General features: G+C 34.6%; 1 protein-coding gene across 6 annotated transcripts in view; it reads left to right on the top strand.

Moving 5' to 3' along the window:
• The window catches only part of LOC115445807 (kinesin light chain), an 80970-nt gene that overhangs the window by 54157 nt on the left and 4189 nt on the right, over positions 1-22624 (top strand). For 4 of the 6 annotated variants that reach the window (XM_030172246.2, XM_030172243.2, XM_030172245.2 and 1 more), the window contains 11 exons: positions 3412-3614; positions 4077-4204; positions 4693-4921; positions 5498-5631; positions 5878-6002; positions 6292-6417; positions 6777-6855; positions 12343-12452; positions 12839-12955; positions 14023-14109; positions 15376-16996. In XM_030172246.2, the coding sequence (XP_030028106.1) occupies positions 3412-3614; positions 4077-4204; positions 4693-4921; positions 5498-5631; positions 5878-6002; positions 6292-6417; positions 6777-6855; positions 12343-12452; positions 12839-12955; positions 14023-14109; positions 15376-15471 (1434 nt within the window). In that variant the 3' untranslated portion in view covers positions 15472-16996. Of the gene's footprint in view, positions 1-3411; positions 3615-4076; positions 4205-4692; positions 4922-5497; positions 5632-5877; positions 6003-6291; positions 6418-6776; positions 6856-12342; positions 12453-12838; positions 12956-14022; positions 14110-15375; positions 16997-22624 lie in introns of those variants that run through there. The other 2 variants (XM_030172249.2, XR_005112214.1) reach the window with 2 other exon arrangements.

Raw genomic sequence — 22624 nt, 5'->3', positions numbered from 1 at the left:
ATACATACCACGTTGCTAATAATCTTTGTAATCGTCTAATAAGTATTCAGTATTATGTCTGGCTACGTTGAGTAACATTTACAGTCAGAGAAAGCAATGTAAAATGTTGTATAACTATGATAGTTATTCAGTAAGGCTCATATAGTATACTTGTGTACTAAATTTTCTTTAAATCTATACAGCAATTTAATCTAAAAACATCTATATAATATACACGCATAAACACACATACATACGACTTTTATAACCACCCACTAACCCATTTTTCGTCGTGTGTATTCCGTCCCATGATGTGATGGGGGGCGAGCCTATCGCTCATATCGAGCACGAATTCCATGCTCCAGGCTGATAACGAGTAGAAAAATTCAACACTGCAGTCGTATTGAAATACAGCTATGCCACCAAGGCAGATATATTTTCAAATTTATATTAGTAGAATCAGGCATTCCTCAATAAGTCACATAATAAATGGCCGCAGTCGCTCCCGCTCGTCACTCGCGTCGTCATCTCTCATGAAAGGAAGTGCTTGACTCGACAAAATGAACTGATGAACGTGGGAATGTTTGTTTTTAGTGAAAACAAAAGTGTGTGGATGTGTGGAACCACTGCTAGCGTGGGGTTGCCAACTTTTTATGGGGAAAATAGGAAACCTCATAAAAAAAAGGGATGTAATTTTTTTAATAGCATGTTGGTATCAACTCGGCTTTTGGCACTTTTTTTTGTGCGAATATTATTTTATTACGAATGATATTACAACTGATGTATTCTGTTACTTAAATATATTATCTGTATTAAAAATCGCCTTAATTTGATTTTTACATACGTAGGTAGTTGAATTTTAATTGGGCAATTGAAATAAAGCTAAAATATACTTAATAAAGTGACTACCATTTACAACCTACTTTTGATGAATTTATACACTCACACCTTTTCTTTTGTCAAGGATAAGCATAAATGTCATTGGCAAATAATAATATAATAGGATACAATCATATTCGCATTACATTTATGCAAAGCTTTTTAACCCATTTACCAGCGGAATGTTAGCCGGTAAACATGACAGTTACATGACATTACGCGTGTCACGGAAAAATAACCTTATTATGCAATAAATAATAAAAAGCAAACATTCCGCTGGTAAATGGGTTATAATTGTGAATATTGGAAGTACGGCTGGCAACCCTACCTACAGGGTGGCGCGCTGTCTACCCACCACGGCTATTTATACATACCGCCTGTTACCACTAGTCGAGTGACTGACATAACGTCTTTATGAGCTGAGAGTGTTATTTTCTGTTTAGGGCGCTCGAAACATGGCGCTGTGATGTCTCTTCATTTGACACATGATTATTCTAACTTGGTTTGTTTTATAAACTCGTCTAACATTGGATGCTGATTAACTTAATAAGTACATGTGTTAGGGTTTTATTATATTCAATTCACATTCATTTTTAATGTGAGTTTAAAGTTCTTATTTAGAGGTTTATGAAGAGCATTTAGTTTGTAGCCGATTGTCTTAATGTAGTTGTATTAATGTAATACTGTAGGGCGGGGGTCTCGGGTTCGATCTCCGGGTCGGGCGAAGTGCTATTGGGTTTTATACTCAGTATTAGCCCGGAATCTGTAATTTGTGTGCGATATGGTGATGGGTTCGCTCCCCTATCACATCACTGGACGGAATATAAAGTGGGTGAACCAGTTGCGCGTCTACTCCTTCTACTAATAAAAGCCGCGAGTAGGTATGTGTTTGTGTATAGTATGAAATTCGTTTACGATATTATGGGTAGGTATGGTACGGTCACTGTCTATCTGCCACGAAACAACTTGCGACTAGTCTTTCAAATGTTCATCGGGCTTCATTCTGACCTACAATGTGATAGGGCGCGGATTTGTCTCCATATTGTTGTAAAAAAATGTCAATGACCCAAGTATAAACATACAAAGTGAATGATAATGTCCGGTTGTAATCCAGTGAGATTATTAACGATTAAGTAATCGTACATGCATTTAATGTTATCATTGGAATGTTATTAGCATCTGTTTCGGGCACTTATTGTACGTCAAGTCGAGTTATTTATATTAAGGTCAAGCACATTTGAAAGAAGAAAATATAATAAATTAATGAATTAATTTGGATTCTAAAACTCGTCAATTACAAAAAAAACTTTAGTTAGGTTTCAATTGTTTGAACTCGTGTAAGGCAAGCCAACACAATATTAGCGAGCAACATTCAACACAACGCCCCTAGTTTATCGACAAGAATTAACCAATCAAAGAAGGTCATACATGAGCCTTTTTTTATTGCTTTGAATGACGAGATAAGCTTGTCGTTCGTTTGATGGTAAGCCATACGACCGCCCGTAAACAGTAGAAACACCATCCAACACCTTTAATTACAAAGTATTGTTTGGTATTCCACTGCGCTCGTCATCCTGAAATATAAGGTGTTAAGTCTAATTATGTCCAGTAGTTACATTGGCTACAATGCATTTCAAAGAAACCATATTTTTATTCACCTATTTTCACTACAAATCCTGCAGTAACGGTTAAGATGGCAATTAAGTTCTATGCGTATAATTCTAATGTGCGTACTGCGCCAACATTTCTATGAGTTTATATAAAGAGAAAAGATACTCATTTAAACCTATATAATAATTTCCTTTAATAAACCTCGTTTATACGATAAATTGGTTGTAAATGTCATCGTATCCAAGATTGATAGAAAGTAGAAATTTCATATTATAACTATGTAAAACGTCACCAAGTAAACTATTACCGTTGAAGCTTACAAGTTGTTTTGCGCACGCGTCTTAATAACATAGTTTAAGCTCATTCCAATAACGATTTAAGTGAGAAGGAACTTGATGGACATGATTATGTATAATTTATTAGAAAACATGAACAGGGTATGCAATAATGTGATGTAAATTGATTAAGATGGTCAGCACGTTGGGTGGTCAAACTCAACGTCATGTATCGATGTCCGCTTGTTTTGAGATATTGAGGATGGTCAGACGGTAATTCAATTCAAATGTCAATTTAATGCAAGCTTAGAAATGATGGTTCTAGATTAATCCTAACAATATCAACTCTAGCACTAAATGAGGTAGGTAGAGATAAGAAGTGTTAGCGCACCCATGGCGTACCTTATTCCCGTAATGTAATAGGCATAGAATCTGTCCGCATATCTCAAATCGGACCGCTAAATAATTTGAATTGGAACCCAGAATGTGAGATGTAATTAAGCTCAAATACACCTTTACCAGACATGAAACGCTACATATAAAGATGCAGAACTGAAACGAACTTCTTCAGTCAATTTTCTTGTTTAAATACTTATTTCCCTCTCGAAATTAGAACGTATTCCATATGTATGTCGACTCTTACTAACCACCCATCTCTTGTTTCCAGGTAATGATGGCCCTAGCCTCCCATCTGCAATCAGTTGAGGCGGAGAAGCAAAAGCTTCGCACGCAGGTGCGCCGGCTGTGCCAGGAAAACGCGTGGCTCCGCGACGAGCTGGCCGCCGCCCAGCAGCACCTCCAGGCCTCAGAGCAGAGGGTCGCGCAGTTAGAAGAGGAGAACAAGCATCTGGATTTCATGGCTTCTATACGGTAAGTCTATAGTCATGAGAAAAGTAAGGAATGTCATCAGTCATGAGTTACACCTTACTATCTACTGCGTACTTGGCTGATCTTCGTTGAGATTGACCGCCATGGCCGAAATTCGGTTGGGTAAAAATAAATCATCATTGTGTAATATACAGGGTGTGTATGTGAAATCAATAATTAAAGTTTACATTTACGAATATGCGTTGCTATCGAAAGAGTGGAAATTTAGTCCTCCAACTCCCTATCTTTCTATAAGTTTAATTGCGTTGCTGGTTAAGACTGCTCAGTGTTCTTAAAACGCGCTGAGCTTTACCATTTAGTGTCATACAATGCGTGCTGCTTTCGATCATGGATTCCAGGAGTTAAAATGTTGGATGTGAGGGCCAGATAGTCACTCTAAAGTTTAATCCTAAAGCGGGTAGATATTCGAGTGAAATAGTGAGTAATATATATTATTGTTCGCAGCAAATACGACAGTGACATGACCGAAGAGTCGGAGAACAACCGCAGCGGGCAGGGCGAGAAGAAGCGCGACGATCCCATGGTGGAACTGTTCCCAGACGACGACCACGAGGACAACAGGAATAACAAATGTAAGGGAAATAGTAATGCACCAAATATAATTAAATCATATAGTTTGGTTTTTAGAAGAGTGTAGAAACTGACAATATCGAGAAACATTTAAGTTCGTAGAAAGTCCCTGTTGCTAATCGCTTCCAACAGCTCCATCTGAAAATCTGTGGTTGGAGTTTATATTTGGAAGTGGACAGCTTGCGGCTGATTGTTCGTTTACATATCCCTGCTAACCGAAGTAGTATAATAAATATCCACTCCACTGATAAACTATATCAATAAATAAGCACCTGATCTCTCTCCGGTCATGTCCGATCGCCATCTCACCGGACTATGAGAGTGACGAAACAGAGAGTGTACCTATGTATTGCGCACACACTTGTACACTACAATATGTCCTGCGTACCTGGCTGATCTCCGTTGAGGTTGGCCGCCGTGGTCGAAATTCGACTAGGAGAGATTCATTCAATAAATACGACTCATTTTAAACACCTTGTTTTGTCTGCAGCGATGTCCCCAACCCCGCCGATGCACTTCGCCCAACAAGTGAACGCGGGCTACGAGATTCCAGCTCGCCTGCGCACGCTGCACAACCTGGTGATCCAGTACGCGTCGCAGGGACGGTACGAGGTCGCCGTGCCGCTCTGCAAACAGGCCCTCGAGGACCTGGAGAAGACCTCGGGACACGATCATCCCGACGTCGCCACTATGTTGAATATTCTCGCGCTTGTGTACAGGTATATACTTTACAAAAGATATTATCTATAATATTATAGATATAGTCCGTTCAAAAAGTGAACTGACGTGGAATTTGAGGTCGCTACTATATTTAATGACTTTTTTTGTTTAGTTTCGGTATATTCCTATACAAAAATCCCTTAAAGCAACACGCAAGATTATTTATAACAAAGCAATACGACATGAAAAATAAGTTTAACATTTACTATATGGCGTGGAAGGGTTGCTATATAAAAATCGTAAAATTAGTTCAGTTTTCGGCAACGACGGTTCTCTTTCTGAACAGACTATATATCCAGGGCAGACCTTGCTCATATCCAGAAAGATACAATGAAAAAAATAATATGTCATGAAGGCAGGCTTGCTATGCCTTAGTAAATTATAAGAAGTTTAAGCTGACTATAATAAACACCATATGAAAGTACCAAGTCCTAAATTATGCTCTTATAATTTTAAACTACGGTACATCATCTAAACAGCATAGTATATCTTCCTCTGTACCACATTGTTTTTATGAGATATAGTAAGCTCAAAGGTAATTACCACCCGTTTCAACTAACAATTGTGTATTTCAGAGATCAAAACAAGTACAAGGAAGCGGCCAACCTGCTGAACGACGCGCTATCCATCCGCGAGAAGACGCTCGGCGAGAACCACCCGGCCGTCGCCGCCACGCTCAACAACCTCGCCGTGCTGTACGGGAAACGAGGTAACAACACATACATACATAATAACATTATGTCTATTTCCATTTTAAGAGTAGTCGGAGGTGCTACATACTCGTATTTCGCGAATTATATTAGATCACAAGTAACGGAGGCAAGTCCAGTGTCAAAAGCCGGTATGATGCTGCTTCTTTCAACAAAAAAATCAATATCACCTTATCCAACCCGTGTATCAGGCAAACGAGGCATGTTAAGTTTGTTGTATAAATATCTGATGAATGTTTCCGCAGGAAAATACCGCGAGGCGGAGCCACTGTGCAAGCGCGCGCTGTGCATCCGCGAGGCCGTGCTGGGCCGCGACCACCCCGACGTGGCCAAGCAGCTCAACAACCTGGCGCTGCTCTGCCAGAACCAGGTCCATACCACTATACTTACCAACTTGTCCTGACAGCGTTTCGAATGACGGTATTCAAATATGAAATCATCGTTGGTCGCGGACGTGAATTTCTTGTTGTTTTTATTTCGAAAATGTCAATGGTTGAAGGCACAATTATTACGTTGTTTACTAGAATGTGATTTGTGAAAATGTCTTCCAAAAATTTCTTTAAAGTAATAAAATAACATTGTAAAGACAAAAAGAAAAATAAAAGCGAGATATATATATATACCAAAATACATTAACAATTTTCGATACGTCCACACAGAACAAATATGAGGAGGTGGAGCAGTATTACCAGCGCGCGCTGGAGATATACGAGAGCAAACTCGGACCCGACGACCCTAACGTGGCCAAGACAAAGAACAACCTCGCTTCTTGCTATCTCAAACAGGTATGCACCGAGAAAAAACATATTATACTGTTACTAAACGCGTTAGAAAACACGGTCTCCTTAACCCATTTGCCATCGTAATGATTGGAATGTTAGCCGGCTAACATGTCAAGCATTAAGTAGTTAATATAGTAAAATGCATAATGTAATGTAAGTGACTAAAATACATGTAGATAGCATTAATTATCGATATTCTTTGTTATCGATAATCATTAAGTTAAAAGTATTTATTACGACCCTGCAATTCTTAATGTCTTAAATTTGTTATTTGGTTCTATAAATCTTATAGTCTAGTAGTAACCAAGTATCGATTCTACTAATCGAGAACAAAGTGTTGAAATATAATCAATTGTCTCCAGGGCAAGTACAAGGAGGCCGAGACTCTTTACAAGCAAGTGCTGACGCGAGCACACGAGAGAGAGTTCGGCACTATCGACGGTAAGTGAATTATATAAAGATATATCATTATATATTAATATATCCATGGCTCACTATTACAAGGACCTATGTCTTTTTTATTACTTACGTTGCAAAAATGAGATTTAAAATATTCATGTTGGTAAAAATTTGAAATGAAAACAATTCATGGTTCCTTCTTTATTTCTCTTGGATCACTGAAAAAGACTTAGAACTATGTGAAGTTTATAATTAAATTTGCACATGAAATATAGCAGAGACCTTCTAATAATGAGCCAGTAATATTTCTATTGAATATAGAAGTGGTTCTACGAGGATTATAAATAAAAGGTCTTAGAGATATTGAAGCCAAAATGAACAGTATATGCTTCAAATAACTTCATTGACTTCTTAGTTACCATTACAATAACTTAAAAAAATATATATATTCAATGTATTGTGATTATAGTAAACCCATAAACTTGAAGGCTTGAGAATAACTCTAGCTGAAAGGTCACACCCAAAATATGACTACTTTTCTAGTAAATTTGTTATTTGTATGTATTATATGGACTACGGGTATACCATTCAAATTGGCGGACAATTGTTATCGACGAAAACGAATTTCTTCCTTTTCTTTTCTAATCACATGTATATAGGAACTAAAATTATAAACATTATGATTTCTTGTTTAACATATTTTTAATTTAACTTTCAGTTCTGGTTTATTTATTATATTTTTATTTACATTTTCAGAGTATATAGCATCATTAAAAAAGCCTAAAAAATAACATACAGTCCCCCGCACCGTGTATACTTTACAATGGGTAGTTAATATGATTTTGTACGAAGGTAACATACGTTATATGTGCGGCTACATTCCTAGATAGCGTTTAATTTGTTAAGTTTATTATGAATACTCTTATTTAACGCATTCGAGACGAGTTAGGATAAAACAATTTTAGAATTTATAACATAGTATTAAATATATTAAGTTTTATATTATATTAACTTGATTTTAAGGTGGAAATTCCTTTTTTATGGCGAATAAGTGCAATGCGTATACAGAGTGTCCAAAATATTATAGTCAAGAAGTTTTAGCACTATAAATGGAACATTCTGTATAAACTTTAGATTTCATAATGCAGCTTATTTTGCAAACGCTTTTTAGTTTTATGAATGAATGTGTATTGTGAAGGCCTAAGGGTATAATGTAACACAGCATTCTAATAATGATAGTCTCGAATGTGTTAAGTATATTTTATTAGGATAATGGTGATAGAAATAAAATATATTTATCATTACAAAAATTATTAAAAATTTAATTATAACCATTGTTAATTGGTGGAGGAATAAAATAACCAAAGCACAAATACTTGCCAATTATATTACAGGGTGTTCATTATTTGTAACGACATTATTATTTCGTTTTCGTGGATATAGTGATGTTACGTACATTCATATTTCTATATTTTGACATGGCAAAGATGCTGATCACACCCAATAGTAATGTCAGTTTAGTCTAAATTGAATATTGCCTAATGATAATGGTAACTTCCTTTTTTGGCCTCCAGAAATATAGCACGTCAGAAACCAGCCCAAAAAATAAAATCGTAACTTTTTTTTTATCTTTGAACTACTTTGTGTTTGACTTAATTATGCTTAAACTATGATATCATATTTTAAAAAGTGGGTAAAACAGACTGCCTCGGTGGCGTAGTTGTATTGCACGTCCGGTACAATAGCTCTCTGAGGTCCTGGGTTCGAATCCTGGGTCGGGTAAAGTGATATTTGGGTTTTTCTGCTCAGTATCAGCCCGGAGTCTGGAATTTGTGCCCGATATGGCGATAGGCTCGCCCCCTATCACATCATGGGACGGAACATACTTGGCGAAAAGTGGGTGCCCTAGTTGCGCCTCTGCATACCCCTTCGGGGATAAATGCGTGATGTTATGTATGTAAAACAGTTACGATAAATTTATTTTATGATATTCTAATTATTTGCTCTATTTCATTCCATATTTTTTATTTTTAATGTATTTGTAACATCACCATAACACCATCACTTATGACATTTCGATAGTTTTAATTATAATAACAAATATATTTTCATGTTATTAGGAATGTAAGTGACCTACTAGACTTGAGTTAGTAAAAATTTGACAAGTAGAATGTAAATAGATAGTGACTAAAAACTTTTACAAAATACAAAAAACATGCATGATACTTAGGCAAAAAGTTTTTACGTTATAAAAATACAGTCAAAATCATTTCCATTAGTTTACCTTCTCCTTACGCTAAATGCAATAGAGGTCTTAAAATGTGGGCAAAAATTAAATCACAAGTTAGTTTTTTCCGTGTTGAATTTGTTTATTATAATGAGTTTGAGACCTAAGATTCATTACGTGTTATTTTTACACAAACTGACAATATTAGACTGAAAAACATCCATCTTATTTTTTTTTAACTTACGTATGTTGGCCTTCCAAAGGCCGGCTTATACAAACACACCGACTTTCAGGTGAGCGCTTTAGGCGCTCGGAATCCTTGGAATTAAGTGACCTCAGTACAACTCACTAACGGGTTATGAACCTCAGTTTGAACGGTTTTTTTTTTGAACGGTCACTGGGAGAGGATAGAGACATCAACGATTAGGGATAAGCGTACTAACGACATCTAACCGGAGGCCTTCTTTGCCACTTTTTTTGGGGACACGCTAATTCTCGAAAGTTGTGAGTCCATAATTATTGTACCCCTCCGCCCTTCCTGTACTTTTTAATGGCTATTTTTTCAATATTATCGAAATTTCCTTTGCGGGCACTAGCGAGCCCCCCGTGTGCCCCCACAAAAAAACCCTGTCTATCCATGTAAATGATTATGGCTGTATTTTTAAGAAACTTTTGATGAAGCATGACTCGAGTGCTGTAATTTAGTTTCCTTATTTTATACCAAAAACATCTATAATGTAAATATGCATGAAAATTGAAAACATTTAATATCCTATTTTATAATATGTTCAGTTGTGTGTAGGTTTAACTCGCATACAAAAAAACACCCCTAATTGTTTTTTTTTCTTTGTCTAGATAATTACTGAAATAAAAAAATATGTAATTTAGGGAGTTTTTATGTGTGCGGGCCGAGAGTGATATTCTTGATAGTTGTGTAACAGAGGCTGAAAGGTTATTCTTCTCTTTATTATTTTTATAGATCTCTTGTTGCATTTTCCAGTGTTTTCCTAGTGCTTAGTAGATGATATTATTTTTGTATTGATATAATAGTTAATGTTATATGCTTTCTGGGTTGTTGTGAAGGTGGTTGCCCATTGTGCTCATATCTTTGTGATATAAATACAAGTAAATTTAGCAATTGGTCCTTTAAAAAATATACTTTCAGTGCTGGCAAGGAGGTTCTGTTTGGATCCTGATAACATAATAACAGTATAATCAATTTAAATGAAATTTCGAGGCGAAAATTATTTTGTTTATATAAATTTATCTCTTAGTACCTCTAATAGACGACAAACAAGCGTTGTCACAGACATATCGACTTGTAACACAAAGATAATACACTTATATCGCCACGATACAGGCTATGCCTAGTGTGGTTATCATAGAACTATTTCTGTAAAAGTTCAGACTATTCCAAATAAATTATATTATATTATTATATTAAATGGACAACCACCTTAATTAGAAACAATGCCTCGGTGCCTTAATCTTGTCTATGAATGAAACATTTCATAGGGTCAAGAGCCTTATTTATTATGGACAATCTCTATTGCCTTTTTGATATAAAAGGGAATGTGTACGGTTGTGTAGTATGTCAATTGTGATGGCCTAACGTTGCCTGTATTTTAGGAGTTAATGAATTATTATAAGACGTTGCCCTGTGAACATATTCCAGCCAATGAGATAATATTATTAGTAATATTTTAAAATAATAGAGCTTGTACTATAAACATTTAAGTTTAATGTTATAAATCAAACAGCAGGGGTTTAGTAAGGGGTTAGTGTAATGAATTTGTTTACCCTTACAGACCACATTTGAAAATGTTTGTACTTTTCACGTGCGCGCACGCATTTATAGTGTCAATCTACAGTAATGGATGCGTTCATATTTTTATATTCCATCAAGTGTTTATGATAAGGGTGCGCGTTATTATTGTTTTGTACCGTAATATCTCATTGAATTCCCATTGTTTTGAAATTAGTGATTAGTATGACGCGAAATGTAACAGTTATAATATTATTTTTTTATATTCCCTTTTATTTCTTTTAAATATGTTCATGGTAATACAAAATATATTTTACGAGCGCTTTTTGTATGTAGTATTGTATGAAATAATGTTGGAGCTTATGATTTACACCAAATATGTATGAGCCGCTGAATTTTAAATAGAATTGTTTCTAGTTTATGTGGATTATATTTATTAAACGATACCCGTTAAATATTTTCAGTTTATTTATTTTATGCGATTTTCTTTCTGTTTTTGCGAGGCGTAGAAATTAATAACTTTTTTGTGGTTCAATAAATTTTATGATAATTTATTTATTGGTTTCAAATATTATTTTTAAATATTTATTGACTGAGCTTCGAGTTTGCAGTCAACAACAGTTTGGATGATTATATGTTTAATACATTTCATTTTTTGGAGTAACCTATATTCATTATATTTCTATAACTATATTTATAAATAGACGAAAAGAATATTTTTTCTACGCCTAGTTAAATACTCTTTAGTGCTCTGACTTCGTATAATATCGATACTGCCACTATAGCGACTGTATGTCGGTGCGTTGTGGGGTGGACTGAGTTATTCAATAGGTGAGTGACACAAGTTTGGATTACCCGTGTGTGGCACAGGTAGGAAAGGCAAATGTTGATGCTTTGTATTTTGAACAGTTTCGTTGTAAACGTCTGATTATATGCCGTTTGTGTCACACCTTCCCGACTTGTGTCACATTTATGGTGTTGGAAAATGGAGGGGCGTTTGAATGTCACCTATAATGGGAGAGGGGGTTAATGTGGTGTGATCGATGGGGTCATGAAAAAAATATTCATACTTGGAGTATTTTTTTTTAATCATTTTAAGTGATATTCAAACGCCTTCCAATCGCTTTTATTGTAGTGTTACCAAATTCTATTTTTTTTTCTTTTTTTTTTCGGTGATTTTTTTTTTGGCTAATAGTTGAAGGGTTCTTCTTTTTAATATTGCATGAATTGGTATTATCGAAATAATTATTACTAATTAAGTTAAAAATTGAACAAAATGGTGAAGTGCTACCTTGTTAGGCCGATTTTGGTCTTGTGTCATTAAAAATGTAACTATAAGTACTTCTATAATTATTACTATAATATTACGTTCTCATAACACTCATGACGTCTCAATGAAAAAGCAAATTACTTATGTATTAAATTATACTGTATTTGTTCCAAAAGGCATTCGACGTTATTTGGTGACGCTACAAAGTCAGCTGTTTTGTTTATATATGTTGTATGCCACTGGGTAACTGTGTTTTTATGTTGCCAGGTGATAACAAACCGATCTGGCAGGTGGCAGAGGAACGTGAGGAGAACAAACACCTTCAGAAGGAGAACGCTCCTTACGGCGAGTACGGTGGTTGGCACAAAGCTGCCAAGGTATGTGGCAATGTCTCTATTGTTATAGTCTATGGTATAAAAATTCATTGTCTTCAATTTTTTTTCAATAATGAACTAAAAATGTATGGTGTAGAATAAATTTACTGCTAAAATAAAATAATCTATTAATCTATCGATTTATATGTAAATTATAATTTTTCAGTTCTTTATTACGTATAGTTTTAAATCAGTGGTTCATAACCTTTTTCATATTGTTACCCCTTTGATCTATGTATAAAACTATTTTACCCTGCCTTCAAAATGTTATTACCCACAGGTTAGGTACCCACGTTTTAAACAGTATAATACTTCATTCTGTGACGATATTTTTGATAGAATATTATGTATAATATTTCCTATTATACTTTTTGTTTTTGTTTGTACAGGTGGACTCGCCAACAGTGACAACCACTCTAAAGAACCTGGGAGCTCTGTACCGACGTCAGGGCAAGTACGAAGCCGCCGAGACACTCGAGGACTGCGCCCTCCGCAGCCGAAAGGAGGTAACAACATTCCCATGAGTAACTCATTTGACACACATAAGCGGATTGGTCGAGTAAACTTTTGTTGCTGTCATGTTTTTAACAAAATCATTATTTTTCTGCGAAGAATCAATGTATTACGTCTGCAATGTTGTATTCAGCTTGGATCATAATTCAGTAAAAGTACTTAACATTACGGAAATTATCATCAGTGTTGCAAGACATAAATTTTGTTGTAGATAAAAAATAAATTAAAATTGTGATTTTAAAATAACAGCAACAGAAGTTATGCGATCGATCTTCTGGTCTTTGCTGTCATACATTTTAAAGTCGATTCTTCTATCGCACTCTTCGTAGTACTATCGAGTTGTAGTTATATTGTATTGACTTAAACATGCCGATGAACCAAGGTAATATCATTTGGACAGTTAACTTTGTTCTGGCACTATGTCACGTGTGTTTTATCGATAGTTTTAAAGCACATTTCATGAAAGTATCGAGTAGTTATTTCACTATAAATCGTGTTATTGACTTCATTTTTTGAGTATTGTTTATTTTTAAAACCTTCCATTTAAAGGGAGAGTGTGGTAACTGATTACACATATTTGAAAGTACAGCTTTTACACATCACACACATGTTTTTTTGTTCAGAATACACAATATTTTAAACATGCTAATAAATTTAGCACAAATTAATATCATGATATTGATTTTGCACGCTGCCTTGTAGCACGTTCAGCAAGTAAGTTTAACAAAAGGCTAAAATTATAATTTATTATTGGCTAAGGTTATTGATAATTTCAGGTGGCTGACTGAATCATGATTGGCAATGTATCGATACCTTGTTATCGATGTGAAAAAAAAATGAAATTTATTGTAGGATAAACATAAAATAATGTTCATTAGGTGTGTTTTCAAAGAGTTTTTATAAAATACGATAATATTATTTCGTAATATTATTCCAAGTTAAAAACATTAAAAGTTTGTATAAACACACCTAATCGAACTATCTTAAGTGTAACTTCAACCTCTCAAGTCCCGGTGTACTGATTGATTTGGTTTTTGTTTAAACCCGTGACGCGCGTTAGGCGTTGGACATCGTGAAGCAGTCGCGCGCCCGGAGCGCCCGCCACGGCTCGCGCGACAACATGGAGCACCACGACCACCACGACGAGGTTAGGCGAATGTACACACTCGTGCCGCCACACGCTCCGCGCTGGTGATGTGCTCGGGTGTGCGGTTAGGGTCGATAAAGAGAAATGGACAATTTTAAATTTGTTTTTTGAATGTAAATATCATTATGGTAAATAAAATAACTTTGATTTTACTAGTAGGTATTCCTCTCGTACTGTCATAATTGTTTTATCGATAACAAACTTACTTTTGCTATTGGAATACTATGCTAAAATTACTTGGAAGTTATGAATATAATATTTTTTTTATAACTATAACTTGTAACGATTAAAATATATTTCAAACAAACCTATTATTGACATTAATAATTTTAAAAAAGAAATATTATCGATCTAACACGTGTATCTGTAACACATATTTCAATACCCGATCATATCACCGACGCGAGGGACGGAATGGTTGTTTCTCAATTGTCACGTGGTATTGCCTCCTGTATCGTCTTCACGTCCATGTATGTGCTCATCAGTGTTGTACCGTCCATCGTTTTGCATTGTACATTGCGCAGTATCTACAGCATGACTATCGATAGTCGATAAGGGCACCGCACTTGTCCGTCGCACTTACAGTGCTTCCGTCACGAAGCGTTCAGTAAGGTTGCACGATTTGTAAAAGCTTATCAGATTATTCTAGTCTAAACATTGTCGAGTTTGGAATCGATAGATTTAAAGACTCGAATGTTTGGACTCGTTTTATATCTGTATTCGCCAATGGGATAATGCTACGCCTAAACGTTCCGGATTAATATTCCACATCTGAATCATTTTGGTGTATCCATTCACAGCCACCTTCTAAAATTTTTAATTACATAATGTACATACATTCGAGGGGCAGCGTTGCAAATATGCATGAAGTGTATTCCACGTTTATTTATGTTAAGGGTGTTGTCGTTGATTTGATGTATGGTTCTCGGATTTAATGAAATAAATAGATAGATGTTTTTGGGTGTTATTTTTAAAAACTATGAAGTTATCTATTCATTTGTGCACTTGTACATTTGTTTGGTTTTTTGATTGATGGAGTACTCAACAAAAAGGATTTACACCTAATACATTTTTTTTATACTTTCAGCAACGTTTCGTTTAGCATACTAATGATTATCATTTCATTTGGTCATACTGTATGTTTTCATTATCCATTTTGTTTTGTATATATTTTGTATGATTTTCACACATTGTACAGCCACACGCTTCCATTATGATTTGCATTATTTTATTTTGACGTATTCCTTTTTGTTTTTCCATTTATAGGGCACGAACCAAGCGAGCGAGCCACGCATGAACCTTAAGTCAAAGTTGTTCAATGCGCTAGGAATCAACACGGGGAGCAATGCGCCGCACCAGTAGTGTAGACTTAGGTTTAGACCTAGAATTAGATACTAAGTACTCACTCGCTTCACGCGTACACGGTCCTATAACTCGTCTTGGAAAAGCATATGACGATGGTGCTATTTTTAATGTGAACGATATATCAAAAATAATCGTTTTGATATATTAAATCTATCGATAAACCGTGCTGTACCTGTCGATATCGCTTATCGATTAGTGATTAATTTCCGATTTAATAATGTGTGCAATTTGATTAACTTTAATGAGCCATCGTTGTACTCTCGTCTGAGATTTTATATTCTCGCTCACTATTAAAGGATCATGTACGTTCACACATTATACCGCGCCATTTTGAATTTTGCTATGACAAGAAGGTCATCGCAGAATTCGATGTGTCGTTATTAATAGCTTAGTATTATTTATTAGCATGCGGTAGGTTAATTTTATGGAAGAAAATCTAAAAAATTACAAAGTGTGATAGTGAGAAATTATTATCGAAGCATGCATGCCGTCCGTGTCGATATTGAAATACAAATGCAAATATGGCGGCGGAACGTTTATAGTAATTTTATGTTGGTGACCGCGTAAAATCATGCTGAACTCCATTTCTGCCACTTAGGTACAAAATAAAGTATCTACTTCCAATTGTCGATGAAAATCATCGACTCGTTGTGTTAGATGTGTGAAATGGGGCGTTATAATTTTTGAGAATCTAATTTGAAATTTTTTTGCATTTATTTCATTATAAATCATCCCGATATTATAATATACAATATATTTTATATAAATAGTCGCATGTTAAAACAACGATTTTATTTTATTCGCTTACAATTTTGAATATCGTTTCTTTTTTTAATTTGCTGATGTGATTTTCATGTTCCAAGGATGCATGGGAATTGTTTTATGTTTTTTTTTTACCATTATAATATGTAATATATTTAGCTACAGTTATATTTGCGTCAATTTTCATTCCAGTGTTGTAGCGTAATCGGTTTAAGCTTTATGATAGTATAGGAGGTAAATAGAGGCCGGGTTATGTGCAGCATGTGTATTATTTTTGTCGTTAGTAAACTTCCACTAAGCACATATTGAAATAAATTAATCGATTCATCTATTGACTAAGAATCGATAATCGAAGCTTTTATATAAATGTGGGATTATTTTTATGTTTGGCAGTAGACATTTTTTACATAATTCCTAGTGTTTTAAGTGCGAAAATAGTACGAAAATTTGAGCAAAAATAGTATCATTAAAACGTATAAGAGACATGCGTGCACAAAATCCGGTCTCTAGTGATAAATATTATAGTATTTTTATATACAATTGAATTTTTTATTTGTATGTGGGTGCTGCTTGAGAATGCAATTTTTTACTCTGTGTACACTAGATTTTAAATGAAAGAGACAGTTTTAGCAGTTTACAATGAATCTCCACGCAATTCGCAATTCCACGTCACAAGGTTTGAAATTGGATGTTTTAATATTGGCTCGAAATGTCGTCGAATGATAATTTTAAATTGTTAATAAATATTTATGTAACATTATTGGTTTTGTTTTATTTTGGTTTTGAGAAGGTGAGTCTACAGTGTTATGCAATTTATAACTCACGGACACTGACAATCGGTCGTCATTACGGGAACGCATCCTTGCCTAGTTTTGGGGATATTTTAAAAGTTAGTTGATATTTTTCTACAAGTTTGTCACAATTAATATAAACATTGACATGAACCGACAGCATTATATCAACAACATAAAACACTTGTTTTCATAATATTTCTTGTAAATACTACCCTCTCTACATATGTTTTTAAATATTACAACTTATTTAGGGTATAGTTATTATATATTATGAATCTTATATTCCCTTAAACTTGTTTTAAATATTGTAAAATTTTTCAATAGTATGGCAAGGGTGCACACACACATCCATACACGAACAAACGGCTTTCGCTGTTAGTCGTATTAGATGCATGATAGCATCTCACTCATTGGATGTTCTGTATAATTATCACATTTTCCTACATGTTAGTTACACTCATTATCATTGTAGACATTTCTTTATCAAAATTTACATTTATTCCATCATTCCTTGAGAAACCAAAATTCCGACCTGGTTCTGAATTATACTCCAAAAATAACTTCTTTAGTTAATACTCCAATAGATTTCAAAACCTAACCGATACCAACCTCCGTAGATTTTATTTTTTCCTAATTCCAAATTCAAAAACAATCGGAGTATAAATTGCATAACACGGGGGCAGGAGAGGGGCGCGGTGTCGCGCAGCGGCAGTTTCTCTAAACTGCGCGAGTCGCTGCGCCGCTCGTCGGCCCACCACTGCTCGGCCGGCTCGCTGGCAGGCACTCCGCCCACCTACCCGATATAGACTACACCGACCCAGAGAGGTAACACCTAAAATCCTTTCATAACAATTGAGAAGCGTTAATGAACGGAAAGGGTTAACAATTAAGTAATTATTTATCATTCCCTCGACTGTTAAGACGTCTTTAATCATTCCGTGAACGTTTAAGTCAATCATTTCGGGAACGGTTAAGTCACTATCAATCATTTTGTGAGCGGATAAGTCATTATTAATTATTACATTATTATTGGTTAATTCATTCTTAATTATTTTTTTTAGTATTTGTTTAAAGTTTTTTTTTATTCGTTCATAATTTAAATAATGTCGATACCTAGTCTTGCCATAAATATTGTAATAAAGAAAAAAGAAAATTGTTAACTGCAAATAACATTTATTACTTTTACAGTGTGTCAGTTTAATACATAAATATAAAACAATTAAAAATATAAAAAGCTTATTCGAAGTGGTCTCCATTGGCTGCAATACAGTCCTTTAAACGATGAGGCCAGTTATCAATAGAAGCACGCACTCTTTCCATGGGAAAATTCTTCACTGCCAATCGTATAGATTGTTTTAGGGACTCAAATTATCATGGCGTTTAGAGCAAGCTGTACTCTCTAAAACTGACCACAAATCATAATCCAGCGGATTAAGATCGGGACTAGACGACGGCCAGTCTTCAGCTCTGATGAAGTCCGAAACGTTCGATTCCAACCAAGACTGCGTGGACCGAGCTTTATGACCCGGCGCCGAGTCTTGCTGGAAGGACCATACTTGGTTATTGAACATGGTGATGTTAAGGGGCTTAACTACCTTCTCAAGAATGGTATCTTGATACACTTGTGCCGATGTTTTGATACCTTTTCACAAAAATATGGCTCAGTCACTCCTTCATAGCTAACACCCCACCAAACCATCACTGAAGTCGGATAATGTCCACGTTGCACTCTGTCGACTAATTGGGAAGCTTCCTTAGAGCTTTGAGCATAAATACGGTCATTTTGTTTGTTAAAATGTTGCTCAATTGTAAAAATTTTCTCATCCGTAAACAAAATTTTTCTGTGACCTCCCTTTGCGTACCGCTTCAGTAGTTGTTTCGATTTTACCACCCTATTCTTCTTTAAATTATCAGTTAAGAAATGGCCAGTGCGTCTCTTATAGGCTGCAAGTCCTAAGTCATCTTTTAAAATACGCGACATGGTTCTAGGTGCTATCTTCATTTCCCGAGATAAAATCTTTTGCTTTCGGACAGGATTTCTTCGAATTCTTTCCCTTACTGCTTTGACCACCTTTTTCGTACGAACACTACGTGGACGGCCAGATCTTTTCTGTCACAAACAGAGGAGGTCTCATTGTACCTATTAATAGCCCGGTACACAAACATTTTACTAATACCAAGTGTATGGAGAGTTTTAAAAATTGCATTTGGCTCCATACCTACTTTGTGTAATGCTATCACAGCGATTCGGTTCTCTTTATCACCCCACACCATTTTAATATCGCAAAATATTTTACAATGTATTGGCGCCAAAATGAGAAAACACAATGAACAATCGTATAAAAATGACAGATTCGAAATTCAAATGTAATATTTTTTTATAATTAAGTGTAACAGTATTTATGGCCAGACTAAGTATATGACTCAAAAATAATTTATATAATCAAAATTGGATACCATTTAAAAACCTTGCTTTTTAGTTTAATTTATGCAATTATACAAGTAAATTGCAATTATTAAAACAAGACAGTCAAAAAATTATTGACGAATTACTTAAATCTCGCAAATCATCTTGTCACTATCCTAGATGAAATGGGCTATATCTTAGTACAGACTTGCACTAATTCTGCCGCATTGCACGAACCTAATTATTGTAAAAAAGAGGTAAGTTTTCTCAAAAACTTTTAAGAATGTGTCGGATATTGTATTGGCACCAAAGTGTTTGATATCTTTGTCGTAAGCCGTTTTGATTTTTTTTTATATGCGATAATGTACTTAATGTCACTATTTATAGGAACTACTGTAATTAGAATTTATGCAATTTATCCAAAATTATTCACAGTAAAATGATTTATCTGGAATAGTTGATAAAAGTCTATTAATAAGAAAAAATCTCTGTAAAATTGTGTATTACTTACTCAAAAATCCAATATTATTTCTATTTTGTAATAAAATTGCCCGAGCCTTCAATTTAACTGAAATCAGTGATTAATCTACTGTTATATATCTTTTTACAGCAACATATAGCAATGTAAAGTTGTAGGCAAACTTCAATCGATTTTAAACTTTATTAATAACTAATTGCAACCATTCTCCCGCAGCATGAAGCGCGCAAGCTCCCTCTCCGAGCTCAGTAAGTCGTCGGCCGGCAGCCCGACACACCGCGTGCAACCACGGTAGCTGACGACCAAAGCAAAAGCAATCATTACTTATACCACTTTCACATTCGTCAGAATACTAGCGTTGCATTCGTAACGTAGTTTACAACGTACTGAAGATACATTTTGTCACCCCTCGTGTCGTTTTCCGAGCAATAAGTCATTCGTGTGATTCAGTGACTATCACTAAGTGATAATTCACTAATAGAATTTTAAAGTTACCTACAGCCTGCTTGGTTGTTAGTGTCGAAATTTCAATATTATTTTATTTTTCCTATAGGTATTCTGTTTCACGAATATAGGGAAACAGAAAATACTCTTAAATATTCTTTAAAATAATATTATTACTTCCGACATTAGTGTGTCTTCAGTACGGTGTGAATCGTGGAGATTTAGAAATACAGATTGAAATGTACCTAAAATATCCCATATCATAACTAACGTACGCAATACGCATAGATACGGTAGTAGTATGCGATGGAAAACGCACTGTGTTGATAAAAAATGTACCTAAACAACGAAACGATTTAATACAGTTTGCCTTGCTTTAGGTGTTTGGAGTGCGTAATAATAAATTGATATTATGTTTTTAGAAAAACAGAAGGATGTTAGGGACACTTCCGGCTGTAGAGTGGGGCAGGTCGGGAGATCGGCTGTGGACCCAGGTCTAGGAAAGGCGCCAAAGGCATTAGAAAGGCGTTATAGGCATAAACTGGGAGCTAAAAAAGGGGTAAAAATGTTTTCACTCAGGACGCCTGAACAGCTAAGGCCAGCCTTGGTTACAAGGATTGTAGAGCCATATTCGACCTCATTTGCTAGCGTATATATTCATTCATATAGTTTACCTTAATAAGTAAGAAGTAGGTACGTATATATTTTTATTTACTTTTTGAAGAAGCATAATATATTTTCCAGGGCCCATACTACTTTGATTTACGAATCAAACTTCTATTTAAGCTCGCAGAATGTAAGTGCAATTTTTATCAACATAGTTGTAAAATAATTTTATCTTACAATTGATGGTGAAGAACGGAGAAACGAATTATATTATTTAGGATGAAAGTAATTCACGCTAAGTCGCTTGCAAATAAAAAGAAAAAATACAAAAAGATCATCAGTCTAGCGCGCTGCGTCACTGATAGCAGATATTAAGAGCTAGAAATGAGAATTCAAGATATATAATAAAATATCTTTTCCCTAATATAACAAATATGTAGCAAGTGCACGCATTTTGTTTATGATCTCTTTAATACGCCTCGAAAGTTTAAGTGCTATTAAAAGATAAGACTATTTTTACATAAATTATTTATTTTTTGTTACTTATTAGATGAAATTAAAATTGATATGCAAATAGCCTAAAAAAATCAATACCGTAATTTTATATAATGATTCAGTCAGACACTAAAAATACAAAAGTTAGTATAACAAAAATCGAAAGATTTTATTTGACGTAGAAAATATTCTATGTTAAAAATTCTGCATAATAGACCTGCCGAATAGAAGCCGAATAACTATAATTTTTATTTCAAAACCTTGCCATGAAGCTTTTGCTTTATACAGTTAAAATAAAAATTTAATATTTCTTTCGTAGACCTATACCAAAATATTTGTTGTAATTAATTCTATTAAAATATCCATTAGATTTACGTCTCCATCTATAAAGTGCTTTCGTGTTGCATTTATACAGAATGCCTTTTGTGTGTGCGAATAAATAGGATTGAAGATGGCTGGGAGATTTGAAATACCATTTTATTAATGTCATATTATGTGAAAATTAGTAAAACAATCAATTTACATCTTTTGAAGTTATCAGAAGATATGTAAAAGAAATCTTTACATTTCCATTGATTTATAAGTTAAAAGAAATGTCGTTATATAACCAAATATAAAATAAATATTTTAGTTCATAAACACTACTATAATTACGATTATGAAAAATGATTAATGAATAAGGTGACAATAGAGAGAAATCTCTTAGCCATTTTCAGTATTATAAAGCGAAATCGATAAGGTATTAATTAAGTACCTACGTACCTCTATGTTCGGCTTTTGTTATGTATTTAGACATAATTATTTTTATCGATATCAGACTGTTAAGTGAAATTTTGATTTTAAATAAAAATTAATACTTACTAGAAACAATTTCATTGTTTTATTTATTATTTTATTAATTATGAACTTTTGCTTGCGGCTGAAATAAACTTATGGGATAAATATTTTCCCAGGATAAAAGAAGCTTATGACATTCAGAAGTCATCTGTGTCACTCATAATGTGGCTTTCGACTAATGAAACACGTTCCAAAATCGATCTAGCCCTACCTGAGATTAATACGTTCAAACAAAATAAACCTACTGCTAATAATTGGAGTAAGTACCTATATCTCATATTGTAGGATTTAAATTTAGAGGAAACCTGTTAAAAATAAAACATCTTT

The sequence above is a fragment of the Manduca sexta genome, chromosome 11 (assembly GCF_014839805.1).
Source record: "Manduca sexta isolate Smith_Timp_Sample1 chromosome 11, JHU_Msex_v1.0, whole genome shotgun sequence".
Classification (NCBI taxonomy): domain Eukaryota; kingdom Metazoa; phylum Arthropoda; class Insecta; order Lepidoptera; family Sphingidae; genus Manduca; species Manduca sexta.
The sequence above is the reverse complement of the archived record's forward strand: the minus strand, read 5'-3'. Positions and strand labels throughout refer to the sequence as shown.